A 10,898-nucleotide genomic window follows, 5' to 3' on the forward strand; every position below is an offset into this window, starting at 1 on the left:
TCCATGATTTTATCAGAAGTGGACTGCAAAAGCTTTTAGTCTCAAACATAAAGGCACTATCAGAATTTCATAATCTCATAACACATCCTATGAGAGTAATTTTAAAAATAAGGTAATTTCAACTTGCACTTATCTCGTAAAATTTTTCAAGTAAATATTAATACTTATATCCGGAATTAAACTTATTTAGTGGGTAATTTTTCTCTCCATTATAAGTAATTTTCTAATCAAATTTTATCTTCCCAAATTGCAAGATATTCCTACTCGCTCTGCATTTTGCAAGATATTCCGATATCTTAAATTATATCCTTTCAAATTTTATCAAAAGTTTTTGATACTTTCATAATCATATCCTTAATTTGAATTTTCTAAAATCCAAAAGATCAAAATCATTCCATTGCTTGCGGATTACAAACGGTTAGGTTTATCATTAAATTGCCAACAACGTATGTGCCCAAAAAACAATCTCAACTTATAAAAGGGAATAAAGACATTGATCACAAAGTATCAAAGTCTTGAAAACTCATTCGGATCATTGTTATTTGTGTGGAGACAAGCTATATTCAAGGATCAATTTAAACTGATTATTATTAGCATTATCCAACACAATTCATTAGAAAAAACGGGTGGCAATTGAAGAGTTGAAGACGACAATAGCAATCCAAAAGACAAGACAGGACAAGACAACTCCGTCATGTTTATTGTAAGTTGTCAGAATTTTTTAAAAATCTTTTTTATGTTTCTTGTAAGTTGTTGTAATTGTTAGAGATCACTGCACGAAAAAAAATATTGTTTAGGAAAAAAACAAAAAAAAATCATCTTTCAGAAAAGTTATTAATTAATTAATAAAGCAAAGAAAAGAAAGAAGGAAACTGCAATTTTTACAGGGTGTAAATCACAGTCATCTTGTTTATAACGGTCAGTTTCCACTTTTTCAAATAAAATACAATATTTTGGTGAAAGGGAGCAGAGGCTTTCAGGTTTGTTAACGTTTTCTGGCCCCATCCAACACGCTCTTCCTTTTTCTCTTCTTCTTCTTCCTCTTAATTTCGCTTACACGCACACAAATGTATTGATGCCACCACTCTCACCCATCACCACACACATTCCCATCATCCAAACCTTCTTCCTCTGAATGGGTTGCTTTTTCGGTTGTTTTGGTTCCTCCAAACACAGAAACCACAAGCACAAGGTTCAAGTATGTGTATGACTCTTCAATTCCTTCACCCCTTTTGAACAACAACCCCAAGATTTTCTTTTTCGGTTTCTTTTGTTTCCCGGTTCTGATAAAAATGTGATCTTTTCTTTCACTGCTATAACCCCTTTTCTTGTTTTTTCTCAGCAGCCAAACAGAGCTAATGGTAGTAGCAATAGCAAGCAAGAGCAACATAGTGTCTCTTTGGTTCAGGATTGCTCCACAAATGCTATTAACCCTATACCACAACTCCAGTAAGCAATCCCCATCCATGACCTTCGATTTCATTAATTACATACTATTTTGGAAGCTTTTGATATAGATAAAGATAAATGTTGTTTTCTACCTCTTTTTTTTTGTTAATGCAGGGATAAAAGTGAGGAGCAACTAAGTGTCAGCAGCAGAAAGAAAGTGACATTTGATTCCAATGTGAAGACCTATGAGCCTCTTTTGGCTGATGAAGTTGTGGAGAGGAAAAATGAGGAAGGTGGGAAGGAGGAAGCTTTGGCCCAATCAAAGTCATCTTCCTCTGAAGCTAGTTCTGTGACTTCAACGGGGTCTTACCCTCCCAATCATAGGTACCAGAATTGCCGCAACAGTGATGACGAAGAGGAAGAGATTGATTATGGGGACAGTGATCTTAGTGATGGAGATGACGATGAAGAATGCAATGAAGTGAGTGAGGACTTTGGAGAAGATGACATAGTGGCAAGTACTGCTGCTGATGATCATGTGTTTGTTGAAGAGGTTGATGTGAAGTCCATTGGGTCCAACCCTAATGTCAGAGACAGAAGTGCTTATGTTCATCCTGTGCTGAATCCAGTGGAGAATCTCACTCAGTGGAAAGTTCTTAAGGCTAAGAGAACACCAATAAGGCCTCAGAAAGAGAATGATTTTGGGGTTGGTGTAAAAGGATCACCTTTCAGCTTGAATTCCAAAAGCGACTTGCCAAAGAAGTTGAACCGGGAGATACGAGTTGATGCCAGCCTGTCAAATTGGTTGGTCTCACCAGAAACTACACCTGTTTGCAAGGCTGGCTCAGTGGCTTCCTTTGCTGGTAGTACCCCTGATAGGATCACCTCACAAGGTTCATATTCTGTGATAAGTCATGAAGATAGGCCAATTTTAGGGGCATTGACATTGGAAGAGATCAAACAATTTTCGGCTACTTCGTCTTCACGGAAGTCACCAAGTAGGAGTCCAGATGAGATGCCTATTATTGGCACTGTTGGAACCTACTGGAATGTTGCAGGCTCTGCTGAGGACCCTGGCTCAGTCTCTTCCTTTAAAGGAATTCCGAACTCAACAAGCAAGTACAGAGAGGTAAAGATGCGGTGAACACTTTTAAGAGATATTATTACTCATTAGTTGAGGGTGAACTCTGATTTGGACATGCACTGGTGCGGTATTGCAGGATAAGAGCGTGAATTGGCGCTCAACCCCTTTTGAGACAAGATTAGAGAAAGCTTTGAATAGAGGTGCTGCTTCTGCTTATGTTCCTCGTGTATTTTAGAAGTTTTCAATAGTGCGTGGATTCGAGGAGAGTGTGAATTGTGCAGGGAAAGTATTTTTTTTATTCTTTTATAAACACGATAGAGTGTAGAATGTGACTTTTACTTTTCTACTGCAATTTGTACTTGGCTTTGAAGTTATAATATAAAAGTTCAAGTACAGCTTATAACATCTAAAATAATATTTAGATGAAATCATATTTCATGCTTTAACGATTACACGAAATCATATATCTCATAAAGCAATCCTTCAGTTTTTAGATGAATCTTGCACCATAAATCTATCCAGATATCAAGGATACACAACCTGTGCATATATGCACTAGAAACAAAACTAGTGTGGTCTTTGTGGTTATATAGAGACCCTCTCACTTTCTCATAAAAGTAAATACTACAACAGAAGAACCGTGTTCAGTTGAAATACTCATCTTCATTACCCCACCTTAGCATCTTATCCCACACTGTTTGAGTGCTGGACCTGTCTGCTTAGGCAAGAAAATATCAATTCGCACCCAAATCATTGAGAAAATTATGGCTAGAAGTATTGACCAGAGGACTACAATGGTAGGGGTTCTGTTTTGCCTTCCCATTAAGCCTTTGAGGAAAGGATACAAGTGCACAATGACCCACAAGGAGAAGAAAAGCTTCCCAAAGAAAGGTCCCCATGAGTCATAGCCATTGTTAATGGCATCAGAGATTCCAGCCACAATTCCCACCATATTTAATATTACAAGACTCGTTGGTGGGATGAGAAGAGTAGTCCACTTGAAGAGATAGAGCTGTCCAAATGCAGTGTCATTTGCTGATTTTGCTCTCACATTGAAATTAGTGTGTACTCCACCAACTTTAAGGAGACCTTGAAATACAGCAAAAAAGTGTGCAGAAACTCCCCCAATGACCCAAAATTGCTCGTTGCGCCACCAGTCCTGAATGCTAACCCCACTCCAGCGAAGCTCTAGCACACAGGTTAAGATGATGGAGATAAATAAGGCCATTAACCAAATGCTAGCAAGGTTTGACAGCTGCACACAAGAGAACTTTGGTCAGAAGACATGAACCTAATGTCAACAACAACATTGTTTTCCTTTCTTTTAAAAGTATTAGTGTATCATAGCTTAACAAATTGAGTTATCCTAGTAATCACAAGAAATCACTATTGGTTTCTGATCATATTTCCCATTTAATATAAACCAACTTCAATACCATGGTGTTCTCACAAGCCAAAATCATTTAGAAGTCTTTAGGATGGGAGCCAAAATCATATTTCCCATTTAATATAAACCAACTTCAAGACATAGCCCCCCTTTACATCCTCTAAGTGAGAATGGGAGCCTGACAGAAGTGATCATTTTGTGCATGTACATATAGTTAATGAGGAAGCCAGTCATACTGCATTCAAGTTAATTGAATGTAATAAATTGATTATTGTGCACCTACAGTGGGGATGATGAATTTTCCAGTCAGAAGACAAACAGCTGGAATTGCACAGTAGATCAACAAAGGGATGGAAGTGAACGGATAGACAACGGAATTAGTGTAGGCCAATCTCTGCAGCCATTTCAGTTTTCCGCCATAACCATACCACAAAGGGCAATAACCACTAAAGAAAATCTCAGTAGAACCTGAAGCCCATTTCAGAACTTGGTGTAATCGGTCTGATAGATTTATAGGAGCAGATCCCTTGAAAGCTGCTTTCTTTGGCATGCAGTACACTGATTTCCATCCTCTACAATGCATGTTAAACCCTGTTAAGAGGTCTTCTGTGACTGAACCATAAAGCCACCCAATCTGCTGGAAAAAGAATGTCAAAATGACTTGATTTCTTAGCAGTCATGAAATTCTAAGTAATGGCTTAGATATGGGAAATAAATGTCTAATTAAAACAAAATGCATTCTTGATGTGTGCTGGAGATCTTCTATCAACAAATCTAGAATATTTTTTTCCCCATTTTAAGGACTTTTTTTCTCAAACTAGGCAAAAGGATCTCATTGTAATAACTAGATTACCTCTCTTCCCCATTCAGTTTTCTCTTCGTAGTCACAGCTTATAACATGAATTGCTTCCTTAATCAGTAATTGAGCATCGGTTCCTTTTGGAAGTCCACCATCTTCTATCAAAGCAGAAGAAATGAAAACTGGTGATTGTCCAAATCGTTTCTCTAAACTTTTCAGAGACATGAAGGGTAATTCCTCTTCCTCATCCTCATCAAAGTCCTCAAGCTCTTGATCAGTCTCGTCATCATCAGATGAAGACTGAGAGTCACCAGAACAACAGCTGCAGCATGAAGGCCAGCTGCAACTCTTCATCTTCGGCCTTTTATCAGAAGGTGGCTCACGGCCATATAATGCCTGCCTGTTGAACACACATCCAGTACCAACATACATAGGGCCTTGAATCCCGTCAAGGCATTTCATGTTGATCTATGACATGAACATAGCAAAATTCAAGGAAGGAATTAAGGATGAGTTAATGAAATTTCAATTTGTATTGGGTTTAGTAGAATGTCCCTTACATCAAAGAACACAGTATTGTGATTAGCATATCTGTCATTGCAATCAATGCCATCAAACCTTCGTGGAAATTGGACATAACAGAACTTCTTTCCAATTTGGGGATCCATTAAAAAGCACATAGCCTCCCTAAGAACCTTGCTATTATTGATGTATTGGTCACAATCCAAATTCAATGCAAAAGGTGCATTGCTAAGCACAGCAGAAACTCGAACCTGTTGTGGCAATACAGCATTGTAAGAGTTATAATCTGTTTTTCTTATATCTTGTTCATATAACTCAATGGAATTAAATTATATACTTGAAGTTTTGGGCTGTAAGCTACTTACCAGAGCATTCGAGGCACCAGCTTTACTGTGGTGTTGATAACCGGGACGTTTTTCCCGAGAAACATACACAAGCCTTGGCAGTTCCTTGCCTTCTATGTCCAGTGCACCAGCACTTCCTAGACATACCTGCAAAGACAAGTCCATGGTTAATTTTTAGATTCTTGGTTTGTTGGCTATCCAAAGTTTTGAAGAAAGACATTATCTTTCAGACTGAATTTCAATCCTCCCCCGAGTTTGATTTTGAGGGCCTAAGTCAATAAAAGTTAACATTTTTTATTGGCACAAAATCCAAATGCAGTTGCCAAACCTGAATCATTCCTGGATGGTCATCAATGTTGTTCCCAGGCCATGGATTACCATCTTGCATCACCCACCCCTCTTCTGGTTTTTTCTGAGCCTTTGCAACCAATACATTAATTTTCACCTTGAATTCTTCATACTCTCTCTGCAAAATTGCAAAGGAAAGTGCCTCAAGTCTCACATAGATAATAGAACAACATAAAAAAAAAAAAATCAAAAGCAACTTTCATGGCTTATCTATGTAGTCCTCACCTTCATTGCCCTGCGATCCTTAACAAATGTTGGGTGCACCTTATCTTTCAAGTAATCAAGTTTCTGAGAGAAATAAAACTCAGGTGCCCTTGGCTCAATGTTATACTTATTACAAAAGGGAACCCATATTCTAGCAAACTCAGCAGTTTCTAACAAGGTATCAAAGAGAAGCATAGATGCACTGTCATCTGAGACATAGCAGCTAACTTTTACAACAGGATAATCAACAGACAACACTGACAGAACCGTGTTTGCAGTTATAATAGGTGGTTCCTTCAAAGGGTCTGCAGTGGTCACAAAGATATCAACTGGTGATAGAAGGTTTGGCTCCCCTTCGCGCTCAAATCTTATGGACAAACGTTCAAGGTAAGTTTCACGAGTAATAGGGAACCACTTGGGGATTTGGTCTACTAGCCAAGACAATGCAAGCCAGATTTCACAGACTACAGAGATTATCCATAAGGCAAGTGCATCATGCACTGGAGTTGTTATGCGCAAGTGGAAGAAGAAAACTAGGATAATGAGACGCATGATTATGACTATGCGATAAGGGTTGATTAGGCTTGAAGATATTGGAACTTTGCGCCACAAAGGTTGCCTTGACTCGGCCAATCTGTAAGGAGCAACACCTTCAAAAATTAGCCATGGTTGCAGGGACAACAATAAGAGGTGAAAAGAAGAATTTAATTAGGATGCATTTATAGTGTAAAGGTTTCTTATATTGTCATCATTTGATCATAGTTTGTCATGTCCGATAAGATAAGATTGTTCACTTTTACAATAATCACTTCAAAACTCATGATTTCTAATTAGTTGATGATGTAAAAAAACACTAACAGTGAATGAAAATTAAACTCAAAGAAAAAAAGTAATTTCATATACCTAAATGGCTTCAATTTATTTCACATTGTTAGCGTAAAATTTGTTTGCATAAATATTTGATCACTTTACAACGCCATCCTATTCATTAATAAAATAGGATGTGACAAACAAATATTTTACACTACTGACAGTACATAAAAAATTTAGTTTATATAGATTATGAGTTCTTCAATTGATTAATGGTGTACTTGAGAAAAGACAACAACTTACAGGTAGTCATCTTCTCCTTGGTCATTGCTCGTTAAACTTCTCTCGTCTTTGCGTTTCCTTGGATTGCTGTAGTATGCTTTCGGCCCTTCAAAATCCTCATTAGCAACTACAGAAAAGTGTGTATAAAATCAGAGAAAGGAAAACCATTGTGGTGGAACATAATTCACAACACAGCAATAGAATTTGTTTTTATTTCCAATGTTTTTTTTAGTAGATATTCCCAAAGTTAAATTAATAGAAAAAAAGATGTTTATACCGCTTCCTGCCGCAGACAATGCTTGATCATCATTATGTTGCCACTGCTGTTGATTGAAATCTCCATTTTCCTGCAAAAAAGACACAGCATATATATATATATATATATATAGCTTTAGCACTTATATTTCATTGTTCCAAAATTAAGTCAATTATTGAGTAACATAATTTGAACAAAGCAAGCAAAGTAAGGTGTGAGGGGAATATATGAGAAAATACCTCGTCCGAGTAACGAAATCCATTTCGGGAGTGAGAACCAGTGTTTAAGGCTGCACTCATGGCCATTGCAACAAGCAAGCGTGGATTGCGGAGAGAGCAGAAGGTATTATATTAATATATAAGAAAAAATTGGCGGGTTAAGAGTGCTCACAAAGGAAGAAGGATACGCACTCGAATAATGTAACCATCAAATGAAACACTGATCTGAGAGTTGGGAAGTCATGGGTTTTGATTCTGAGGTGACAAGTACTTCGGTTGTTGGATTATCACTTGGCACTTGCTTACTGTGCTCGGCTACGTCGGCATGCCCATGCAAGTACTATATATATATATATATATATATATATATATATATATATATATACACACACATTGGGTAATCAACATTCCCACATATAAAATTACTCACACCCATAAAGGATCATGAAAATACAAAGATTACACGGTATAAAAAATAATAACAAACACAAAAATTTAATGCAGTTCGACACCTCTTCCTTACGTCTACCAAACAGTCTCAAAAAATATTTTCTTATCACAAAAATGATTACAAGATTATAACACACCTCAAATAGTGTATCATTTTACAAATCGAATACCCCACTCAATGATTACAAGAAATGATAACACTTTCACACAAAAACACTTCTCTCAACAAAGTGATTTTAGTTCACAATCTCTCTTCTCACACACTCTCTCTTGTATTTCTCTACTAATTCTCTTTTTTATTTATAGTAAAGATTGTTACTAATTATAATAAATAAACTCTCTTTAAAGTTGAAACAAAAATAACTTTCAATGCATTTATTCAACTAAGGTTCATCTATTAAAATGCAATCTTTCACTTTATATTTAAGTTACCTAAACCTTAATAATAAAAATCTAATTTCCAATATGCATGCGTGTTATCTTTTGACTTGAAATTTGATTCTGAGGTGACAAGTACTTAAGTTGTTTGATTATCACTTGTACTTACTATTTTGTTAGGCTACGTTTGTATGCCCATACAAGTAGTATATATATATATATATAATTCTTGTTCACAGATTTAAGAATAAGATATTTTTCTTTATTCTTCACCATCAAGAATGCAACTAGAAAATCACTCTAGTAAGCTTATAAGTTAGTTAAACTAGCTTATAAGCTGATTTCATCAAAATATAAACTTGTTTATTTAATACACACAAGCTTATATATTTTAATAGTTTTTAAGCATTTTTTTATAATTAAACAATAGATTAGAAGTAAAAGGTAAAGTTTTATACCAAATAAAAATAAGAAAGTTAAACATCATATAAATAAAGATAAAGTGCATAAAGATTAGATACTGGTGTTGCAAACATTACAACGATACAAGGTATTAGAGCATATTATCACCAACAGCTAAATGGACCTTGCAACATTAAGCTACTTTGATTTGATAAACTAATTTATAACCTTACAACTTTTTAATTCCTAATTTTGTACTTATAAATTTTCAACTAGCTCATAAACTAGTTTTGTCAAACGCGCCCTACATATTAAGTTATAATTAGTACGCCAAATTAAAACCAATGATAATAGAAACAAACATGCATATGGTTAGCAAGAAAAATAATTGACATGTAAACAGCTAAACATTTCTCCTATTTTAGATATGCATAAACAAAACGAAAGTACACAAATCAGACGTGTAATTCAGAACCCCATCTCTCTCTCTTGGATTGTCTGTGGTTCACAACATAATAATTCTAAAAACGAAACACAAACTGAATATCTTACTTGATGATGAAATTTTTGGGTACGCCACCTCTAACTCGGTTGGGAAACACACTGTGTGTGCAGGATTTTTGCTAAACCAAAATTGTCTTTTTACATTGCATCTATGTTACGTTGATTGTTGATCTCATTGTACTAGATTTTCTGTGAAGTTGAAAGCTGATGATGTACATATTTCCATAATATTTCCTAATTTTTGTGTTGATTTACTTAATTATTCTGTGATGGAAACATTACTCTCCACTGTCTTAGGCAAGAGATCTGTAATATAAAGGAGAAGCATTCTTTTGTTAAGAATTCTTTGCATTTGCACCTGTTGTACGAAATTGTTGGAATATAAACGTCAATTTTAAGTTGGCACCTCATAATTTTGGCATGTTTTATTCCTTAATAACTTCTTTTCTAACAAAGGGAGGTGAATATTATTATAATTTCTTAATACAGTAATAATTTTTTTAAAAGAAACAATAGTCCTTCAGATACAAAATTTCAAATATTAATAAAATGTAATGTTTAAATTTTATCGGCTAAATAATATTCACTTAACATTGAGTCTAAAGCTTTTACAGTTCTGTTATTGTCTCCTTTTTTGTTGTTACAATGAAGTTTTCTATTAGAAATTGATGCTTCAAACATATGTTGCTTCTAGGCTTTGCTTTTACAGGATTAATCTCGTATTAATTAATTAATAACTGCCACGGCTGCGTATATGTAAAGATAACAAAACTTTACGGTATCAATCGGTCAAAATCTATCACTTTAAAAATTATGGGCACGCCATCAAGATGTAAATAATATTCATTGTTTATAAATGAATCATTTAATTATAGTAGTATTTCATTAACTAGTGTATTAAATAATTCCAAGTGTTGGTGCAGAAGATTTGATATTTAAGTTATTATTTTTCTTATAATTGAAACACATTTATTTTATTTTTTCATTATTATAATAAAAATTATAATAATTCACGCCCACTCTAATCATTCAACTTAGTTTTATATAAAAATAAAAATTATCAATATAATGTTTGCACTATCTAAATGTTCTAATCAAGAGTTTACATAAATAAAATATAATTTGTCTCGCTTGTTTAAATCACATTTTATAAAATCAAAGAATACTTAAATTAAACTATACAACAATAATAAATGTTTTATTTAAATTAAATTATTAAATTGAATTGAAGGAGTCTAACTTAATTAATTCAACAAGATGCTTAAAAAGTTATCATATTGAAATACTAAAAGAATCTAATTTTACAGGAATGGTATTCATATTCAGGTGGGATTTTAATGAATGTTTAATGTTTGTTAAGTATGACTAATTGAATATTCTCATTATCACTTTTTGAAAAGTAGTAGAAATAGACAAAAGTATTTTTCACATTTTTTTCCACCTCAGACCCTTTCCTTTCCCGTGTCTCTCCCTTTTCCTTCCCCTTCAAAGCTCCATCTTCCCCTTCCTATCCTTTCCAAT

At 34.7% G+C, this 10,898-nt stretch overlaps 2 protein-coding genes across 5 annotated transcripts; one reads left to right on the forward strand and one right to left on the reverse strand.

Annotated features, from left to right (window-relative positions):
• Nucleotides 1-816: 816 nt before the first annotated feature.
• Nucleotides 817-2,873, forward strand: LOC100793067 (uncharacterized). 4 transcript variants are annotated; one of them, XM_006593973.4, is made up of 4 exons: nucleotides 817-1,204; nucleotides 1,343-1,449; nucleotides 1,564-2,518; nucleotides 2,610-2,873. In XM_006593973.4, the coding sequence occupies exons 1-4, from the start codon at nucleotides 1,136-1,138 to the stop codon at nucleotides 2,706-2,708; spliced, it is 1,230 nt and encodes a 409-aa protein (XP_006594036.1). In that variant the 5' UTR covers nucleotides 817-1,135; the 3' UTR covers nucleotides 2,709-2,873. The 4 variants fall into 4 exon arrangements, with proteins under 4 accessions (XP_006594036.1, XP_003542435.1, XP_006594038.1 ...); XM_003542387.5 differs by having other exon boundaries at nucleotides 1,346-1,449; XM_006593975.4 differs by having other exon boundaries at nucleotides 819-1,198; nucleotides 1,346-1,449.
• LOC100777278 (cellulose synthase A catalytic subunit 4 [UDP-forming]) lies at nucleotides 2,812-7,851 on the reverse strand. The gene is made up of 10 exons (XM_041008054.1): nucleotides 7,665-7,851; nucleotides 7,447-7,516; nucleotides 7,191-7,296; nucleotides 6,099-6,711; nucleotides 5,854-5,991; nucleotides 5,547-5,672; nucleotides 5,220-5,432; nucleotides 4,714-5,127; nucleotides 4,144-4,494; nucleotides 2,812-3,728 (listed from the first exon to the last, which is right to left on the reverse strand). The coding sequence occupies exons 1-10, from the start codon at nucleotides 7,728-7,730 to the stop codon at nucleotides 3,150-3,152; spliced, it is 2,676 nt and encodes an 891-aa protein (XP_040863988.1). The 5' UTR covers nucleotides 7,731-7,851; the 3' UTR covers nucleotides 2,812-3,149.
• Nucleotides 7,852-10,898: the final 3,047 nt, after the last annotated feature.

The sequence above is a fragment of the Glycine max genome, chromosome 13 (genome assembly GCF_000004515.6).
Source record: "Glycine max cultivar Williams 82 chromosome 13, Glycine_max_v4.0, whole genome shotgun sequence".
NCBI lineage: Eukaryota > Viridiplantae > Streptophyta > Magnoliopsida > Fabales > Fabaceae > Glycine > Glycine max.

Bases quoted from the DNA above. Each gene is read 5' to 3' on its own strand.
- LOC100777278 (XM_041008054.1), bottom strand. From the start codon at position 7,730: ATGGCCATGAGTGCAGCCTTAAACACTGGTTCTCACTCCCGAAATGGA. The intron at 5,433-5,546 runs GTAAGTAGCTTA...TTGCCACAACAG, and splicing joins CTGGTGCCTCGAATGCTCTG to GTTCGAGTTTCTGCTGTGCT. The intron at 5,128-5,219 runs GTAAGGGACATT...TTCATGTCATAG, and splicing joins ACAATACTGTGTTCTTTGAT to ATCAACATGAAATGCCTTGA.
- LOC100793067 (XM_006593973.4), top strand. From the start codon at position 1,136: ATGGGTTGCTTTTTCGGTTGTTTTGGTTCCTCCAAACACAGAAACCAC. The intron at 1,205-1,342 runs GTATGACTCTTC...GTTTTTTCTCAG, and splicing joins AGCACAAGGTTCAAGTATGT to CAGCCAAACAGAGCTAATGG. The intron at 1,450-1,563 runs GTAAGCAATCCC...TTGTTAATGCAG, and splicing joins AACCCTATACCACAACTCCA to GGATAAAAGTGAGGAGCAAC.